This window comes from Trichosurus vulpecula, chromosome 8 (genome assembly GCF_011100635.1).
Source record: "Trichosurus vulpecula isolate mTriVul1 chromosome 8, mTriVul1.pri, whole genome shotgun sequence".
NCBI lineage: Eukaryota > Metazoa > Chordata > Mammalia > Diprotodontia > Phalangeridae > Trichosurus > Trichosurus vulpecula.
In genome coordinates, this window is record NC_050580.1 from 187,749,963 (window position 1) to 187,772,089 (window position 22,127).

The window sequence follows — 22,127 nt, forward strand, 5'->3', positions numbered from 1 at the left end:
TGAATATTAAATTCCAGGACAAATTGATGGTATATTCCCTCCACCCAGATTGCTTATAAATAGAACTAAATTTGTTCTCCTTATCCTTCTTTTGGACAATGATTTCCAAATGACTTCTTTTAAAATTTATGCTCTTGATGGTCAGATTATTTCTAACCCAACATTTTAAAGGTTTGAGGATAACTTACAGATTAACATAAGTTTAAAGAAAATTCTTACACTTGAAAATTTGGAATAGCTCTTGTCTTAATTATTTCCTTCATCTTGTAAATTCAATTTATCGCCACATGGGGGATAATACAAGCTGGTAATTGACTTGATAATTATGATCATAGGCTGATAGTAATTAAAACAATTAAAATAGATTTTACATCAATGGGTTAATAAGTAACAGTGTGAGAGAGTTAAATATTTGATTGCATTTTGGTGAAGTATGCAGAAAAAATGTACTATCTTAATGATGAGTCTGTATGAATGCATATCTGTATGCTACTTAAAAGTCTATGTTTAAATTGTTCTCTAAGAAACACCAAGTTACCAAGCAGCATATAAAACGGCTGAAAGGGAAGAATTCTCTTGTTTTTGATCTCGAAGACATGATCAACTTATCTAATTTTCTGGTCTTAGAAATATAGCAGGGTTTCTTAATTTATGGCCTGTGAACTTCTTTTTTTTCTATTTTGGTTTCAATATTTCACTATTGAAATATTTCAGTATTTCAACATAATTGGTTTCCTTGGTAATTCTCTATATTTTATTTTATGCTTTAAAAAACATTATTTTCAAAAGGGGTCCATAGGTTTCAATAGAGTGTTAGATGGGTCCATGATACATCAAAGGCTGAACCCCTCCTCTGGAAGATCTTTATGCTATTTCTGTTAGCAAGTCATCTTTGGCAGGCAACAGTCTGCAGCCTTCTTAGTTCTACCATGTGTCTTCCCATTGCTCTTTAGATTATTTATAATTTAGATTATTATGAAATCATGATATTCTACGATCTGTAACAACATAGCAACACAGAAAACTCTGGTGTTAAAGAAATAAATATTTGTTGCAGGAAACAGATTGGAGCATTGAAAGCACTGAACAATTCCCCCAAATGCAATCTAGCTCAGTCTTCTCCTCTTTCCTCTGGACAATATGTTTTATCTTCACTTGCTTTTTGTCAGTATGGATGAGTTGACGAATCTCATGTACAGTTGTAAAGTTCACTAAAGAAATGTAGTAGAATTCTTTCTAAGTCATAATGCAATGTCACTTGCAAATAAAAAAGGAGCTTAGAGAATCTCATCATTAATAAGGAATCTTTTCATTTGGATTTCATGGAGACTATCTTCCATGAGAGGCAGCGAGGTGGCTCAGTTCATGGAGTGCCAGCCCAGAAATCAAGAAGACTCCTCTTCCTTAGTTCAAATCCAGTCTTGGACACTTACTAGCTGTGTGACCCTGGGCAAGGCACTTCACCCCGTTTGTCTCAGTTTTCTCATCTGTAAAATGAGCTGGAGAAGGAAATGCCAAACCATTTCAATACACCAAGAAAATCCCAAATGGGGTCACAAAGAATTGGACATGACTGAAATAGTTGAACATCAACCACAAAAATCTTCCATGAACATGGCAAACACTTTTGGTGAACATATCTCCCTCCTTGAAATCTTGCTTGGTGTCAAAACTCAGCAGCTCACTGAAACAAAATTATCTCTGTACCTGTAGCTGTCTTACATAGTTTTTCTCTGCTAAAGGTATGCATTTACAGCTGCTTATGGATTGGCTACACCCAGATATCCCAGCAACATTTAAACTGGCCATGTACCAGATGGAAACTTGTCCTGTAGCCCTCAAAACTACTCCCTATACTCTCTTCCTTGTTCTTGTAAGTCATCCAGTCACTCATGTTTGGAACCTCAGCTATCTTTGGCTCTTTATTCCTCCTGCCCACGTCATCAATGTCCACATCTTATTCCATTTATCTTGGTAATATCTTTCTCCTTTTCATTCCTACCATCAACACCTAAGTTTATCTATCATGATCTTTTCCCTTGGCTTTCCCCGCCCTTTCCCCATTGTTCAAAAACCATCAACAGTTTTTTATCCCCTACAGAAATAAGTCAAAACTCTTTAATTGGAGATGCTACATAGTTTGGCCCCAACTTACCTTCTCAGCATATTCTAGTATTGCCCTTCAAATGCTGCAGCTAAACTGGACTACTTGTCATTTCCTAAATATGTGCTATTTGTTCTGATCCCTGTGCCCTTCATAATGCTGTATCAGTTGTCTGGAGGGCATTTTCCTGAATTCGGTGGACCACAGGACCATATCTTCTCTGAAGCCTTCTCTGGCATAGTATCTTTCCCTCACACCTTCCTTAGCACTGTGTATGAACTTCTCACATACAGTTAAGTCCTTTTATTGCTGTTCATTTTTTTTTTCCTTTTCCCCACCTGATTTTAAGTCCTCTGAGGGCAGGGAATCTGTATTGCTTATCTTCGACTTTTCTAAGACCACATAGCACACAGAGCCTTTCACATAAACAGACCCACAAGAAATATCTGTTAAACTGAATTGGGATGATTAATGGGAACTGGCTTGTAGACAGTCAAATAAAGTTCTCTTTGTCGACTGTTCTGGTCTTAGAACTGTAAACCATCACCTTGTGATGACCCATGATAGGACAAGCAAGATGCTATGAAGAAGTAATTTTTTTCCCCCATAGCTGCTAAGCTGGCCTTGAGCAGCCAAAAGGCAACTGGATTTATTTTGTGCTGATGGAAGCTCAGTGGGAACATAAACTAGCAATGCTGAGGAACAGAGGGTCTATACAAAAAAAAAAGAAGATCCATTGATATACTGTATGAAAACCACATGTGTCAGATATATTTAAACCAGAGGCAATGCAAGTGGTAAACACTCATTTTAAAGAATTTTACAGTATTCCTGGAAGTTCCCATAAAAGGTGAGTTTGAAATATTCTTTCCTAGAAATTTTGCATGAAAAGTTTCTATAAAATATGTTGCAAAATGAATTACAGCGGATGTAATTACTGTGCAACCTTGGAAGCTGGTGTAAAAAATTCTGCTGCCAGAATGTTAACGGCCACTTAATATATAGGTTGTTTGATTGGACTCTGGGCAATAACTACAAGCTTCCCAAACCTGCTGCTGCTGCTGCTGAATGTTACATCAGGACCAAGTTTAGCTATTTTAGTCTCTTAAAATGTCATTTTAAATATCACAGTGAATCAAGTCATTGTCGCCTAATAGCTTGCATACATTACAATCCAATCCATTTCCCTAAACACTATTTTAGTTGGCTTGCTTTGTTTTTATTTTTTGGAAACAGAAGCAGAGTTCTTTTACCCAAACCATAAAAATTGGGAAAAAAACTCCATTATTTGCTTAGCAGAAAAACTAAGGAATTAGCAATGAAACTTCCCTTTCTATCCAGCAGGTTAACTTTCATGGTGGTCTGTCCCATTCATAGCAGAGTGGTAGAAAAGAAAATTTGATATTTTCATAGCCCATTTTCCATTGCAATAAAATACAGTTTGGATAGGAGGTAAAATTTTAGACCAGTAGCAATACAACATTTTTCTCTGCATGCTACTGGTATCTCTTGGCTATGCCCATGGCTTATCAGTTGTGCTTATGTTTGCACCACTAATGATAACAAAATCTGTCATCACCAAAAATAATTCCTCTTATTATAAATGTATACCTGGCACCTTAGATTGTGATCTTACTGATGCTCCCAGAAAGAATAGATAGGTCTTAAAACTTGAAGGTAAATTGGATTTTGGTCAAAATCATTCCTACTTTAAATCTACTAGGCAAGCTTTTTTTTTTTTTTTTTTTTTTTAGCAAACTCTGCAATGAATCTTTTTGTAATAGAATACTCACCCTCTAATTTATTATTTGTTAAGTTGGTCACACAACATTTTCTTTAAAACAGGGCATATAAGTACTGTAGATAAGGGGATGGGTACATAGAAATGGTATATTTCTACTTTCCTTCTTAAAGATTTATATTTAAGACTATTAGTACCTCTCCTATACAAAATGCCCTCAAGTCCAGCCTGGGCCTGTGTCTAACACCTTCATCCTATACAACGTTTACAATAAGTTTCTGGGAGATGTGACAAATATTTCATCCTTGTATGGTTCACTCTGGCAGGAACAAACCATTTGAATTATCCATGGGGACCTGTCATGATTCTGTGAAGGAAGAGATTTTTTTTCGGATCATATGAAAATCTGTCAGGCTGGTGGGACAGAGGATTCAGTGATACCAATAACAATGAGGTCTATTTGGCTTTCACAATCCCAAAGCACATAAGCATTGTGTACTGAGACCCAAGTAATTAATTTCTGCCCTATAGTAGCAGTTGCTGACATACCTACGGTGTCAAACAGCATCTGCCCATATGTGTTGTTTCAGGGAAGACATTTCTCACTTTTCTTCTTTCTGTGCGTTTTCTACTTTGGTGATCATTACCCACATAGAATGGATTTAGAACTGGAAGGGGCTTGAGAGGGCATCTAGTCCAATCCCCTCATTTTGCAGTTAAGGAAATTAAGGCCTATGTAAATTGTCTGAGTGACAAGGTAGGATATTTGAACCCAGATCCTCTGATTCTTTATACTGTGCCAGAGCTTCAATGATCACCTTTACGCCAACGACTCCTAAATCTACAATTCTAGCATTTATCACTCTCCTTTATTTCCAGATAATGGGTGGATAGCTCTACTTAGATACAATGCTGCTTGGTGCCTTACATTCTTCAAAATTTGGATAATTTATCCAAAATGGAACTAATATTTACCTTTGAACTGGTGTCTCTTCCTGACTTTCCTGCTTCTGTTAATAGTAAATGGCAGTCACTCATACTCAGAAAATCACAGTGTTGGAATGGACCTTGGGGCCATCTACTCCAACAGATATTTGAAAGTCAATCCCTTTCACAGAGCTCTTGTAAGAATTATATGAATTAGTGAATGTACAGTACTTTGTAAAGCTTAAAGTACTGCATTATTATTAAATGTTAATTGTCATAAAACAAAGACCTGAAGCACCACAGTACCTTATACTGAGAAGGATGTATTCTCATACTTCATTCAGTGTTCCTAAGGAAAATGAATGATACTTAGACCTTATTGGTGAGGGTCATGTCAACAAGACTTTATAAAAAAAAAGGCAAATTACAGAGCATTTTTCCCAAAGTAGAAATTCACTTATAACCCCGCTACATCTCAAAGAGGAAATGGTCCACATGCTCAAAGAAGGATATCTAGTGTGTGTATATATAGCTCATCCCTATAAATTACAATTCCTGTCACCTTTTTGAATGCAGATGACAAAAAAAAAGGCAAGAGGTAAAGGAAACAACTTCATTTTTTTAAAAGTCAATAAAAGAAAAAAACTGCAGGCATATTTTCTATCCTTTGAGAAATCACTAAGGAGCCAGTGGAAAACATGACATTGGAATCAAACTAGGAATTAGTGTCAGAGGAAGTTGTATTTCTACAAGCCCTAAGTTAGCCTACAGATCAGATCAAGAGGCCACACTATTTAGCTACAAACATTAATCAATAACATTATATGTGTACATACATAGATGTACATACATATGTATATATGTGTATACATGTGATGATTAGAAACTTTGGGTCAATTCAAGATCAGTCCATTTAAAAATAGCATGAAAAAGAATGAAACCTAAAGCAGTCTTTTTGTGGTACTCTGACTCCTAGGCTGTCTATGATATGGGTTGAGGGTAGGGAAAGATTTTATCTGCTTTACTCCCCTCCTACTAATTCCTTCCAACAGCATCTCTCCACCGGCCAAGTAGTGGTGTAGCTGTGGGAGAGTGAAGATGATAGAAAGAGAAGGCCATTCCTGCCAGTATCTGATGAGCTCTGGCTTTAGAATGACAAAGGTCAGAGATCAGAATAAAACAAAGGGGGGAAGAGAATCACTATTCCCAGTGGCTTTCTTGGTTTTTCAAATGTCAGCTAATTGGTAGCTTACCCCTTTATCTGAGAAGGATGCCTTAGGTAGCTGACACAATTAAGCATTAGGTTCTATGCCTCACAATCTGTACTGGAGTCATATGTTAATGGAACATTTAAACATACCGTATTCCATACTATTCCTGATCATTTCAGTTCTATTCCATATTATTCCTGATAACTTCATTTCCTGATACTGAACCAGAGCATGGAAACTCATTCATACTTTTAATATTCTCCTATGTGGTCACTCTGGAGAAGCAAATAGCTTAAGTCACAAACTTTTTGAAAAAGCTTACTTGACATCTGCTATGTCACCTTTCTGTGTGTTGCAGCCAGAAATATGGATGCTGCTCTTTTTCAAGTCCTTTTTACTGATAACTTAGTACTGCCTTTAAATTTAATGCCTATTGCCTTTTCAACAGAAAGTATGTCTCACTGATGATAATGATGATGGTCATTAGGGCCTCGGAGAGTTTTAAAAGGATCTAAGAATGAATGAATAAATAAAAACGATGATGACTCACTCTGCACCCAATGCCATCAGTACAACATGCAGTTCAGCACATCCTCCACACAACTGCAGTATTTAAGCATTGCAAATTTCCTTTTGAACAAGACAAGCATAATTTATTCAAAGAACATTATAAGATCTGCGGAACGTCATCGATCAAGCAGGCGAATTGCAAACAAATATATTTTATCAGGTTGCCTTCTCCCCTAAAACAACTCAGAGGAAAACAACAACATTCTGTCAGGCTATATGTTCATTCCTTCCTTCCTGAATTAGAAAAGCTTGTTTCTGTGCCACATTTTCATTGCTTTCTATTTAAATCTATTAAACGATGTCAAGTTGAATTTCCTTCGAATACTGCTTCAGGTTAAACAGGAGAAAATAAGACACTAGAATCTTAGAGAGCTAATGTTTACGTCAGATAATTAATATGGATCAGTTGTTGTTTCACCAGTATCCATGAACATGTTAGAATGCCTTGTCCACATCCCGGTGCATATGTATATATGCATATACAGCATACAGTATAGCACAACAGATAGAGCCTGATTCCAATCAGAAAGAACTGAGTTCAAGTACAGTCTCGGACACATACTGACTGTGTGACCCTGAGCAAGTCACTTAACATCTTAGTGCCCTACTGACTGGCTGAGAGAAAAGCAGCTATGTGGCTCAGCAGATAGAGTGCTGGGCCTGGCGTCAGGAGGATCTGAGCTCAAATCCAGCCTCGGACACTTACTAGCTGTGTGACTCTGGGCAAGTCACTTAACTCTGTTTGTCTCAGTTCCTCTTCTGTAAAATGAGCTAGAGAAGGAGATGGCAAACCATGAAAAGTTGAACACAATCGAAAAGACTGAACAACAACACAATTGGTTGAGTTTTCTCACTGGAATTCTCTACGTCAATGAAATCATAGATCCGACCTCTTCTTTCCCTATTTCTCCCTTCCTTCCTCAACGTGTATGTAGGTAAAAGAAATATAGTTACAATTACTTTAGAGATCAAGAAAGTAAAACCTGATCTTATATAGGCACTTAGGTTTAATATGTCTCTTCCCATCCAAAACTGTCACAGGGTGGTACTTTAACTCTATTTTGGATTTTAGTTAATAAGATTATGTAAATTTGTAAAAGGTCTATGATTTCCTCAGACAGTATAGGAGGGAACTTCCATTCACTTATAGCAAATGGTAACTGGTCTATATAGATAAGATTCCTTAAAGATAAGTCTTAAGGAGTTGCCTGAACCAGTACAAAGCAAGAAATGTCAAAGACTGTGTTTGAACTTTGATCTTAACTGATTTAAAATCTAGCACTCTAACCTGCTATACCAGGGTGCTTCTACTAAACCACCAAAATGCTCAACTATGCCAGAATGCAAAAAACTCTGATCCCACCCTCACTCCAAAACGCATGCAAATTAATTGCTGAAATCATTGTACAGTTTCCGGTCTTTCTTTTGTGAATCTATTTAAAAGCCTCCAATAGCATACACAAAGAAAATCATCATCTGTGTCTTATCCATGTGTCTATTTTCAGTTAGCATTTGAAGTGGCGGCGATAAAGTAGGAAAGTCTTGGACTAGTAGTCAGAGAGCTTGGGCTCTAGGATCAACTCTTTGGGATTGAGCTATATAACCTTGTGAAAAACTAAGCTCTTCTTAAACAGCTTATCCTCTGGAACTACTATTACCAGTCCTAATCTATTTCCTAGGTTTGTTGTGAGCATCAAATGAGATAATGTATGTCAAAGTGTTTTGAAAAGTTTAAATTACGGGGCACTATTATTATTCTACCCAGATTTCCAATTCACAATGCACCAGTGATTGGATTTTGCCCTCCAAATTCAAAAATAAAAAATGAAGCCTGTTTCAAACAAACTCAATATATTCAAATAAAATATTCAAACTCAATATATTCAGATTGGTACACAACAAATACATTAGGGCATGCTTCTACGCTTCACTTTAGGATTTTTTGCACTATCAAAGGATTCAAGTAGCAAGTTGCCCCTACTGCATTTACAATATATTTTGATTTGCATAGTTTTTCAGGAATGTACCTATTGTGACAAGAGTTACATACATAAGGAAAAACTATGTTAGGGAGTTTGATGGGAAGAAGGTTGTATCTCCATAAGAACGCTAGATGACATTGGAATGGAAAATTATGAATCCATTTGGTTGACCTGTGCTCCTCACGTGGAACTGGCCCTGTGATAATAAAAATTTTTAACCATTTTCATTTGTGAAAAGTGTGAACTACCCTTTTTGGGGGCAGGGAACTGTCATTTTTTAATCTTTAAATTTTCAGTATAGATGGTAGATGCTAAAAATTAGCTGAACTGAATTAAAATAAATGAAGTGTTAGTTCATGCCATTTACTGGCTAAATGTACCATCTCTTCTGCCTGTATATACTGTCAACAACAAAACATAACTTTTGGTTCAGAACTTTTGATCAAGTAGCCCTCCATAGATAGCCTTATAGGAAATAAAAAACTTCTCTGTAGACCAATACTTTTGTTAAATAAATGGCAGACTTCTACTCCGTGAAAGGTTCCTTCTTTGTGCTGATGCTGTATACACTATGTGTTAAAGTTAAGCATTCATGCACATATCACATCATTCTTTCTCTTTTCCCAGTTATCATACCTGTATGCAGAGCTGTGATATCAATGCTGTCTTTCTTATAGAAGGTCCTGAAGCATAGGGGCATCACCCTTTTGTCTCCAGAGAGTCTCCCCACTGCCTGTAAGAACACAGCCACCAAATCTTGAAGAGCCTGGTTTAAATCAGGTAAAGAACAAGAGGATGACATCCATCTCAGGGAAATGGAGATGGAGGCACAGGAAGTAGAAATGGATTCGACAGCTTCACACTCAATTAGACAACCCTCAGACTTCTTCTCCAATACAAAATGCTTTCTTTGAAGTGGCTCATCCACCACGGCGATGACATGCCACTCAATTGCAGACTCTCTAGGAAGACGGGGAACTACCACAATTACCAGGATCCCACTCGTCTCATTGGTGACGCCATAGGTCTCGTGGTCTTCTTCCTAAAAATGAATAAAAACAGGTGGAATCTCAGTTTTAGAATGGATGTGCCAAGCCTTCCAAAACTCTCTTAATATAATCTGAGAACATATTGAAACCAAGTGGCCATAGTTAGTGTTTCTGGTTTGCTGATAAGACAAATATTAGCTCATTCATTACATTAGTACAATCTGTAGCCTGGATGTTCATAATTAACAACATTCACCAAAGTCCATCTACTACTACCAAGAGCTACACATGAATACATCACTAGTTCTTCATGCTTTAAATGTGGGTGTTTGCATTTTGAATAGCTGGAACTTTTTTTATCCACGGTTTTTATTCAATTTTTCTTTGTTTTTTAAATGATTATTTAAGTACTCTGCTAATGTCTATATTTCAGAACAGAAAAGATTTTTTGTGTAAACATTATGCATATTAATAACAAAGCATATGTAAATATATAAACAGGTACTTATGTATACCAAAATAGCTTAATACATTCATGTGTATACCAATAAGATTTAAGACTGCAATGTATTATTAATAGTGATTTGGTTTGTTGGATCATATCTCTCACTGAGCAGCTGCCATTGCAGGTAATTACAAATTTGTCCACTTGCCAGAAATAACTGTTTGCTCATCTTCTCTATTTTTGTGTTTCAGAAAGATTTTTGCTTTGCATTAAACATCATGATAATACCTTCTGGTGTCATTTATAGTGAGACTGTCATTATGGATATGGTTCAGCTCCTCTAGTAGTATATTAACTCCTTGGTTGTTGCACAGAGAACATATATTGAGAGTGTTAATGGTTAAAGTAATATGAGTCAATGGTAAAAACAAAACAGAACTTAATAGTACCCTCTGTTCCTTCTTCATATTTTGGTTGGCACCACTATGGAAGGGCATCCCATTGGACTGAGGGCCATTTAGAACTGAAGAACATTTTCTACTTTTAAGTGTTTGATGAGTTGCTATTGCCAATCCTACCTCTCCCTTCTTGGCCTACCCATCATCACTTGGCAGCCTTAAGCCACTTTCTATTTAGCTATCTTGCTTCTAGGATGACAGAGACACAGTAGTCACTGGGACCATAGCTAAAGTCTTTCAAATTCAGTAGGACTTGATGCAGCTTGCCCTCAAGGGGCATAGCAGTATCTTTGAAAACCCTGGGTCACCTCCATGACATAATTAAATTTGTATCTGTGATACTTTAGAAGTGCTTTCACAAACGTTATCTCATTTGGAAACATTGGCATTTATATATTACTAAATAAACACCAAAACAAATTGGTATTTATTCTGTAAAATGCACAGTCCTGAGTGTATAAAGATAGTGCTACAGAACCACGTAATGGCAAGCAAAGTGGGACTTTTTGTTTTGCTCTTTTTTCTTTTGGAGTTCCAGTTCTTCTCAGCACTAAGGCAATCAAGTGGCTTTGATTGAGTCTTGCCTTTGCTTGAATCAAGAGTCTTTGATTGACCTGCTTAAGTCATAAGAAAGCCTGAGTCACATGAGTTTGAGTCACAAGGTTGTGACACCCTTTGTGGGCTGACCCTGAAGAAGTGTATATATACTCTGAGGTTAGCATTTTGCTTTTGGGGGCTCACTCATTGGAAGAATATCCCTGTGATTTGGCCAGACGAGACTCTGTATAGCCGTTAAGGAGCCTCCCAGCTTTGAAAACCCAGATGTTGGTGCTTCTCTCTCTGGTAACTATGTGTGTATTTCTATGGATAGACAGAAGCCCTGTCTGCTGATTTGTGCTATTTGCTCTGTTTATATAGTTTCTGCAAATACAAACAGAAATTACAAGCAGAAATTATATAGTAAATATAGAACTTTCAGTTTATATATTCTATTATTTCATGTTTGTGTAAAAGAAGTGTAAAACATAGTTGTTATTCTGAAGCCATGAAGAACCTTTTTTAAAGTAAAAGAATCAATACCTTTATATGTTTTGTAATTTACTGAGAAAAGTCACAAGAAGATAAAAAAGTTCCTTTACCAGCTTAATTCCAAATACGGGCACCACAACCTCTTTACTAATTCAGTTAGTTGGTTCCCACATTTTTTGGTCAGATATATTTTGGTGCTATTTGTAGTGAAAGTACTGAACACAGTCTGAAAACAGAAGGCACTGCATCTAAATAATAGGAAGAAATATCCTGAGTTCCACAGATCTGAGATTATTTGTAAGTGAGAAAGTTTTCTTGATAAACTTCAAAAGTGTCTAAGTTATTAAGCCTTTCTTAAAAGTGTAAGTCAAATGTGAAAGCCCAGAAAAGGTTTTTGGTGCTTGGGAGCTTTGTAGACTGTTTTTCCCCTGGTGAAAAAGACAACTGCAGCAATATTCCAATTTTGAAATAAAAACCTAAACATCTTATCACATGTATTTATATGTAGCAGATAATAACTTTCATTTAATCTCTTATCCAAATGTAGAAAATTTTAAATCTGAAATGAAATTTGAAGCATTTTACCTCAAGCAACATCTGATTTCTCAGAGTGACAGGCCCTATTATGCATGTGTTCCTCACAGAGAAAGTATGTTCCTATAATTCATTCCTTCAGAGCATAAGTGGACTTTGTACGTTTTTGGTAAAATGGTCACGAAAAGAGCTAGCTTTACCTATCCTATTCTGCGCACATGCACCTTAATTTAAACAGGTTTATATTTTCTCCTTCTTTGACGGCTTATGCTTACCTTCCAATAACTATGCTTTTTCAGAACTCTGTTGGGTGTTTTCCTTTTTTTCTCAGAGATTACAAGTCCACTCAATATTTGTGACTTATATTTTCCTCTGCTTTGTGAGTATGGGTAATAGCCTTTTTGTATACCAATTTGCTTACACTGCAGTCTATACTGGGAATACTGCACATTGCCTGACCTTTGAATGGAAAAATAATAACAAGTTAAAACAGTCATTTTACCTCCAGTCGATAAGGCCATAACACTCACCCTGCTTTCAATTCACATGCTCAATTTTCATCCACTTACTCTCGACTTTGAGAGGAAGGCATAATGACAGGTTACAGGCACTTTATTTCAAAATTCACTCACAAAGTTATTGACAAGCATTTTTCACAGAAACAGCTCTTCTGCCTGACCCTCGCGAGCTGTTTACATGAAAAATGCACTTACTTGGAGATTAACGATAGTGGAACCTAATTCCACACCAAACATGTAGCAATCGCTTTAGCATCTCTGTTTTTGATACGGGAACAAAAATAGGGATAATTGGCCTCAAATTGCAGTCACTTCAGTCATAATAAAATCTCACAGAGTACTGTTTGCTTTCAGTACTTTCATTAGGTAAGCTGGGGCTGTTATTAAGGTACCAACACATAAATGTTATATTAGCACTTAACAGAAGCATAGTATTCTCCTTCAGGAGATAAATTCTACCCTTGTCAATATAATTCTGCACTGAGTGCTGTAAAAGAGTTTGAAAAGATGAAATACTGGAGCTTTGCACTAGAGGAAATAATAAAAAAAAAAACCACCTTGCTCATTCAAGCTTAAAGGCCACTTTGCTGGCCCCAGGTGCTGAGGTCCTGTTTAGAAAAGAAGTCTAGAGACTCTCTCTCAGGTCAAATCAAACACTGAGACAAACTTTCCTCCATTGTTCTCCTCGGCCAAGGTTGTTAAATCAAATACTTTATATTTCTGCATGCCTTTAGCTGCCGTTTTGTCTATGGGAAGAAAGACAAGGACCTTAAAGTTAAGATAAAGTGCATTTTCAGACAACGAATGATAAGCGCTCGGAGGGAATGACTGCATAGAGAATGTCACATAGCCCACTCTTCTCAGAGAACACTAGGTTCTTTTAAAATTTGAGATACACTGTGCACAGTGATGGAGCTGTTGATGACTGGCTATATCTCCTAGTGCCTATTACTGTTCTTTTCAGAAACTTTTAAGACAACAAAGTCTCCAATTTACTCTCAAGAAAAAGTGCTGTCATTACTATAGAATTGAGGGATTTTTATTCATTTAAAACACAAAAGAATGGGAGAAAAATCTACAGCTGTTTCCAGTATAATGCCCAACATTTTCACATTCTTCTAACATCACTCATTCCCTCAATGACCTTTCCTCGCATCATCTCCCCAATAATTTGGGGGCCTCCAAATGGATCTATCTAAATTTGACTTCTCCGCCAGTATAATGCCAATTGTTGGAATATCCTGGGGGTTGGTTTAAGAATGGGGAATGCAGTCATGGACCTGTCAGTGAAAGGTGATTTTATCAGTTTTAAAATATATATGGAAAGAGGAAGTTCTGGAGATAGTGCTGTTGAAATGGATGTAGGAAGAAGGTTTTAGCAGAAGATTCCTAGGAGATGGGTTGGATGAAGCAATATCCAGGATGATGGTCAGGTTGGTCTGTTGACATAGGGAAATTAGCAAATTTATGGAATTGAAAGGCTTATATTAACTGAATTAATTGAAATATACTTAACTAAGATATCCAGGAGTACAAGCAGTAAACTGGGATTGAAATTCCTGAATAGCATAATAGGTAATAGCACATAATTCTTTTCCTGCATCAATTAGTTATTGGCAGGCAGATGTTACTGGTGATATTAGCTAATCATAAGTTATATGCCCCATATAACATTTATGATAAATGTAATCATTTTAGAATTTAAGAGAAGTATTCAAATTGTATTTAGGGCTCAATCCTGCTTTGCCAGGAGATTCATGGTTAATTAGACCTCACTGGATGGCATCAAGCAAAGGCGAGATGGTTATACTGTATTAGGGATTACTCTTTTGGGGACAGCTTAGGATAGCTTTTCTAGTCCTAGATGAAGTCCTTTCCCATTTTAAAATTCTGTGATTTTCTTTGTGTAGAGGATTTGTGATATCACAGATATGGGTACTGCCCCCCAACATACAAATCAGAACACATCCAAGGGGCCCATCTTGTCCAACTTTTTTCATGTCCTCCTGGAAATCCTCTACGGGAGAGGTGAGACCAGTCCGATAGGTTGAGGATCTTCTAATTCAATTGCTATTTCTTGGATACTCTAGAGCACACAGATGATCTATTTATCCTGTACTCTTATTAAATGGCTGACCTTTTTTTGTTCATATAGCTCTCTGATGACAACCTTTATGCTGTCTTTCTTGAGCAATTCTTGCTTGGTTGTTTATTATAGCCTACACATGTCCAACATGTCTCTCCATTGCTTCAAATTCAATTCTTCAAAAATTGTTCTACTTCCCAACTTTTAGTCATATTGTATCACTGCAAGAACATGTAAGTATTCCAATAGATCTATGATGTAATCAATGTAGATGTTTCTCCCAGTGGTGGGTCGTCACAATCCATGCATTCCTTCCCATTCCGTGCAACTCTTTTTAAAATTTTTTTTTATTTATTTTTAGTTTACAACATTCAGTCCCATAAGCTTTTGAGTTCCAAATTTTCTCCCCTCCCTTCTGGCCCCCTCCCCAAGATAGCATGCAATCTGATATAGGCTCTAAATATATATTCGCATTAAACATATTTTCACATTAGTCATGTTGCAAAGAAGAATTACAACCAATGGAATGAACCATGAGAAATAAGAAACAAAACAAAAGAGAAAGAGAGAACAAATAGTATGCTTTAATCTGCATGCAGACCCTGTAATTCTTTCTCTGGACGTGGATAGCTTTTTTCCATCATGAGTTGTCTTAGAACCTTGCATTGCTGAGAAGAGCCAAGTCTATCAAAGTTAGTCATCCCACACCGTGGCTGTAACTCTGTACAATGTTCTCCTGGTTCTGCTTCCCTCACTTGCATCAGTTCATATAAATCTTTCCAGGTTACAACGAAATCCGTCTGCTCATCGATAATATTCCATTACATTCATATGCCACAACTTGTTCAGCCATTCCCCAATTGATGGGCATCCCCTCAATTTCCAGTTCTTTGCCACCACAGAAAGAGCTGCTATAAATATTTTTGTACATGTGGGACCTTTTCCCATTTGTATGAGCTCTTTGGGATACAGCCCCAGAAGTGGTGTTGCTGGGTCAAAGGGTATGCACACTTTTATAGCCCTTTGGACACAGTTCCAAATTGTTCTCCAAAATGGCTGGATCAGTTCACAACTCCACCAACAATGCATTAGTGTTCCAATTTTCTCACATCTTCTCCAGCATTTATAATTTTCCTGTTTTGTCATGTTAGCCAATCTGACAGGCGTGATGTGGTACCTCAGAGTTGTTTTGATTTGCATTTCTCTAATTAGTAGTGATTTAGAGCATTTTTTTCATATGACTATAGATATATTTAATTTCTTCCTCTGAAAGCTGCTTATTCATATCCTTTGACCATTTATCAATTGGGGAATGACTTGTATTCTTATAAATTTGACTCAGTTCTCTATATATTTTAGAAGTGAGGCCTTTATCAGAGACACTGGTTATAAAACTTCTTTCCCAGTTTTCTGCTTTCCTCCTAATCTTGATTGTATTGGATTTGTTTGTACGAAAACTTTTCAATTTAATGTAATCAAAATTATCTATTTTGTATTTCATAGTGTTCTCTATCTCTTGTTTGGTCATAAATTCTTCCCTTCTCCATAAATCTGACAGGTAAACTATTCCTTGCTCTCCCAGTTTGCTTATAGTATCAGTCTTTATAGCTAAATCATGTACCCATTTTGATTTTATTTTGGTATACTGTGTAAGATATTGGCCTATGCCTAGTTTCCACCATACTATTGTCCAGTTTTCTCAGAAGTTCTTGTCAAATAGTGAGTTCTTATCCCAGAAGCTGCAGTCTTTGGGTTTATCAAACAGTAGATTTCCATAGTCATTGACTACTGTGTCTTCTGTAACTAACTTATTCCATTGATCCACCACTCTATTTGTTAGCCAGTACCAAGTAGTTTTGATGATTGCTGCTTTATAATACAATTTAAGATCTGGTATGGCTAGGCCACCTTCCCTAGCATTTCTTTTCATTTCCTTGATATTCTGGATATTTTGTTCTTCCAGATGAATTCTGTTATTATTTTTCTACCTCTATAAAATGTTTTTTGGTAGTTTGATTGGTATGGCACTAAGTAAGTAAATTAATGTAGGTAGAGTTGTCATTTTTATATTAGCTTGGCCTACCCATGAGAAACTATTTAGATCTCACTTTATTTGTGTGAAAAGTGTTTTGTAACTATGTTCATATAGTTCCTGGGTTTGTTTTGGCAGGTAGACTCCCAAATATTTTATAATGTCTACAATAACTTTAAATGGAATTTCTTTTTCTATCCCTTGCTGTTGGGCTTTGTTAGTAATATATAGAAATGCCAAGGATTTATGTGGGTTTATTTTATATCCTGCAACTTTGCTAAAGTTATTTATTATTTCAAGTAGTTTTTTACTTGATTCTCTTGGATTCTCTACGTATATCATCACAACATCTGCAAAGAGTGATAGTTTCGTTTCTTCTTTCCCTATTCTAATTCCTTCAATTTCTTTTTCTTCTCTTTTTGCTAAAGCTAACATTTCTAGCACCATATTGAATAACAGGGCTGATAATGCGTATCCTTGTTTCACCCCTGATCTTATTGGAAGTGCTTCTGGCTTATCCCCATTACATATAAAACTTGCTGATGGTATAAAGTATATGCTACTTATCATTTTAAGGAAGACTCCATTTATTCCTGTGCTCTCTAGTGTTTTTTTCCCTGTACCTACTGAGATAATCATATGATTTCTGTTAGTTTTGCTGTTGAGATGATCAATTATGCTGATAGTTTTCCTAATATTGAACCAGCCCTTCATTCCTGGCATGAATCCTACCCGGCCATAGTGTATCATTCTCATGATATCTTTTTGTTAATATTTTATTTAAAATTTAAATTTTAAATTTATTATTTATATATATTTGCATTAAATTTATATTATATATACAGTATATAATATATAAATTTATATTAAATTTAAAATTTTATTTAAAATTTTTACATCTATATTCATTAGGGAAATTTGCCTATAATTTTCTTTCTCTGTTTGACTCTTCTCAGTTTAGGTATCAGTACCACATTTGTATCATGAAAATAATTTGGTAGGACTCCTTCTTTGCGTATTTGCTCAAGTAGTCTTTATAGTATTGAATTAATTGTTCTTTAAATGTTTGATGGAATTCACTTGTAAATCCATCCGGCCCTGCAGATTTTTTTCTTAGGGAGTTCATTGATGGCTTGTTCAATTTCTTTTTCTGAGATGGGGTTATGTAAATATTTTACTTCCTCTTCTACTAATCTGGGAAATTTATATTTTTGTAAATATTCATCCATTTTACTAAGATTGTCAAATTGATGGGCATATAGTTGGGCAAAATAGATCCTAAGTATTGTTTTAATTTCCTCTTCATTGGTGGTGAATCCATGCAACTCTTGTCCATGTTTTCCAATAAGTTTGCTATGAAGGTGTGGTGGGGGAGGAAAATTAATCCAATAGGCTAGGTACCTTCCTCTCTCTTGATATTGAGAGGATATCATGCCTAGAATGCTGTCCCTCCTCATCTCTGCCTCCTTGCTTCCTCCAAGTTCCAGCTAAAATCCTCCCTCCTACAAAGAACCTTTCTAGTATACCTTAACAAAAATATCTTCTCTTTGAAATTACCTCCAAGTAAGCCTACATACATATTTTGTTTGTACGTAATAATTTGCATGTAGTCTCCACAATTTGATTGTGAGTTCCTTGAGGTTAGAGGTTATTTGCCTTTCTTTGTATCCCCAGCATCTAGCACAGAGCCTGGCACATAGTGCTTATTAGGTAAAAGTAGTCATTTGACTTGATATCAGTCTAGCACATGAGCTGCCCATCAATTATCCTTCACTCTTGCCATGTTACCAGTCCATCTTTTATTTTGATTATACATTTCTTTGAGGACATCCTTGCTAGCTGGTGCTAGGCCTGGAGTCATAAGGACTTGAGTTTAAAACTGGCTCACGTTCTTACTAGCTGTGTGACCCTAGGCATTTAAACTATCTGCCTCAGTTTCCTCAATTGCAAAATAGGGATAATAATTTATAGAACTTAGCTCACAGGGTTGCTGTGAGGACCAAATGATGTAATACTTACGAAGTGTTTAGCACAATGCCTGGCATATACTAGATGTTTAATAAATGATGTTCCCTTCCCTTCATAGTCCCTTATTTGTTACAGGTTACACCTTCCATGTGCCTATCTATTACTTTCTGAGAGATGGTCATTTTTAACTCTTTGGAGACTGTAGGTTTCTATGATTCACAGCCATGCAACACAGCAGAATACTGAATTCAAAAGATGGGACTTTGTTTCAGGGAGAAATGTAGGGTCATTAAATGAGCTTTGCATATTCCTAAAGGCAGCCTAGTGCACTCTTGTTTCCATGTTGAATTCTGGGTCCTTTCACAGTATATGGACAAAATATAGACACAGATGAATGAATCCTATAGCTTTTCTGTCTCTCTTTATATTATAACCTAACTAACCAGCATTATTCATCCACTTCTCTTTTGCTGTGCAGATGATTAGGGCAAACTTTTTTGGATGTTTATCAATCCTGTCTAGGAGTTTTTGCATTGTTTTGAAACTTGATGCAACCAACAGTCATCCACAAGTAAGAACTTCTGAATAGCCTCACCATTTATAGGGAATCCCTCTTTAGCTTTGATTCTGTGCTAAGTCTCTACTGGAGTAGCAAATACCTTTGGCAAGCATATTTATACCTGTTCCATGCCTTGTCTGGTATTAACTATAAAAGGTCATTGAATAGCTATCTCTTCTATATCTTTCAAGGAAACTTGTGAAATTTTGATGTACACACTAAAGATCACTTGCTGAAAGGTCAGCATTTGGCTTTAAGAAATCTAACAAAAGCAGAAATATGGTGCTTTTTTTGTAGTGACTAAACAAAATGGGATGTTATATTACCTAAATATTTAAGTAGGTTGTGTGGTGGTAAAGATGTACTTGTGGAATATTTCTTGCAAAAAGTCTATTTCCAACACATAGATGCCCTCACAATTGGGTGGCTTCCATTTTAGCTCTCCTCTATGTTCACTTATTTGAATCAAGTTGCTTTCCCCATCTTGTTTCCCTTTTCTTCTACAGGATAAATTCATTCACTCTAACAGGGGATGTTAGAGTCTAAATGGTAGTTTCATTGCTCATGATGATGGAAAATGGTGTTATAAAAATCTCCGCAGATCTTTTTTTGTCTTTCTTCTGTTCATTGTATTCCTTCCAGTATCATCCTTTAATGTTCTAGGGATGTCTTTGCTTAGTCAGGTTTCTCAATATACTTTCTTTGCTTTACTCTTCACTTCTTTTCTCTATTTTATGAGGCAATATTGTACATAATCTTTCATCATCCTTTTTCTGTGAGATTTTTATAAATGAATTATATTCTAAACTTGTGTTTCTCTTGGTTACTGTAGAGCTCTTCACTTGGCAAGTGATTCGAGTATCTGATATCTATGGTGCTTTTTAGACTCATTCTCCTTGTTATCAATCGCTATTAGTCAATGAATATACATTTATTAGGTACTTATTAGGCCAAAGTGCCAGGAAAACAAAGACAAAAATGAAACAGTCCTTGCCCTCAAGAAGTTTACATTCCATTTGTGGAGACAACATGTACATATATTAAAATACATGCCAGGTAATTTTGTGGGAAGAAGGCGTTAGCGACTGTAGGGATCAGGAAAGGCTTCTCACAAAAGATTCTGCTTGAGCTGAGCTTTGAAGTAAACTAGGAATTTGAAGTAAACTAGAGGTAGAAATGAGGAAGGAGTGCATTCTCAGCACTCTTTTGCATAAACTGCCTTGCCCCTTCTAACCCCCCCCCCCCACCACCATGCTGCCCTAGGCACAGGGGGAAGATTGTACAATGGCATGATATCAAGAGATAAAAATGTCATGTCAGGAACCACAAAGTCAGTTTTGTTAGTCCTTTGAGCGTGTGAAGAAGGGGAGGCTAGAGAGGTAGCAAGCTGGAACGAGGTAGTGAATATCCTTAAATGCCAAATGGAGAAGTTTGTATTTAACCCACGATGTAATAATGAGCCAATGGGATTCATTTATATGGAAGCAACATGTTCAGATCTGTGTTTTAGGAAAATTGCTTTGGCAGCTGAATGGAAGATGGATTAAAGAGGGAGGAGACTTGAAACTGGGAGACCAGTTAGGGGGCTACGGCAATAGACTAGGCAGGAGGTGATCAGGATCTGGACTAGTGTGGTGGCTGCAGGAGAAGACAGGGTACGGATGTGAGAGATGCTGTGGTATTCGAAATGACAAGACTTTGAAGCTGACTATATATGTGGAGTGAATCACACTAAGGAGTTGAGAATAACACTATAGGAGGCTGTGGACCTGGGTGATTAGAAGGATTGTGGTGCCCTTGATAGAAATATAAAAGTCTGGAAGAGGGCTCGATTTGGGGGAAAGATAATGAGATATTTTTAACTTATAGGATACTAAATTGAAAATGTTGAAAAGGCAGTTGGTGCAGATCTGGAGCTCAAAATAAAGGTGAGGACAATTGATTTACCATAGCATGGTAAGAACAATATATGTCCTTTCTTCTATGCCTATTCTGTTATTAATATCTAGTTTAAATAGGTTGAAATTTAATTATATGTCACATATTTCAATCATTTTAATTTTTCTTCTGGTTTTCTACTAATTTTGATCTTTGTTCTAATAAGTTGGTATTGATTCAGGAACGATTCTAACATTAGTAAGGAGTCACTTCATGTCTATTAAAATATAATCAATATAATTTTTGTGATGCTACTTAAGTGTCCTGTACAGATATTTTTAATTTTTTTTTGAAGAAAGCATTTATGTTGTATAGGCATGAGGGTTTTGTACAATTTGTATATTTTTGGTTTTTTTATCTCTTATTCCTAATCCATATGTTTCAAAATATTTTCTACTATTCTTATCTATTTCCACCTTTGCACTAAAGTCACTGGGTATCAAAGCATATGCTGACAACTGAAGGCTTAACTGGGTTCTTCATAGAATTTCTCTACTTCTTCATCGTGTTTAATAAATATTGGTACATGGTTGTCAAATAGATGTCTGGCGCAGATGGTGCAGTGGATAGAGCAACAGGACTGATGTCAGGAAGACCTGAATTCAACTCTAACCTTCAACACTTATTAGCTGTATGACCCTGGGCAGGTCACTTAGTCCTATTTGCCTAAGTTTCCTCATCTGTAAAATGAGCTGGAGGAGGAAATGGCAAACTACTTCAGTATCTTTGCCAAGAAAATGCAAAGGGTCAGATACGACTGAAAATGTCTGAACAGCAATGATCCACCGTAATTGTACATCCTGTCCATCTTAACTACTTGTCTTGGATTATCCTGATTTTTTGGGGGGATATCTTGCTTAAAGTATAAGTGGCAAATATGCCCTGTGAGTACTGAATAAGAATGTTACAACGCAATGCTTTTGTTCAAGAGATTTGGTTATGATAACGAGAATTATTTGTCTTGAAGCTATGTTCGTAAGATTGAAAATATTAGTGTGTTATTTGGCAATTTACGCTATTATTATACCAACCCAGG

General features: G+C 36.4%; 1 protein-coding gene across 2 annotated transcripts in view; it reads right to left on the reverse strand.

Moving 5' to 3' along the window:
• The window catches only part of DPH6 (diphthamine biosynthesis 6), a 475,806-nt gene that overhangs the window by 47,753 nt on the left and 405,926 nt on the right, over positions 1 to 22,127 (reverse strand). For both annotated transcript variants that reach the window (XM_036736795.1, XM_036736794.1), the window contains exon 14: positions 9,172 to 9,577. In XM_036736795.1, coding sequence (XP_036592690.1) covers positions 9,172 to 9,577 — 406 coding nt within the window. The remainder of the gene's footprint in view (positions 1 to 9,171; positions 9,578 to 22,127) is intronic.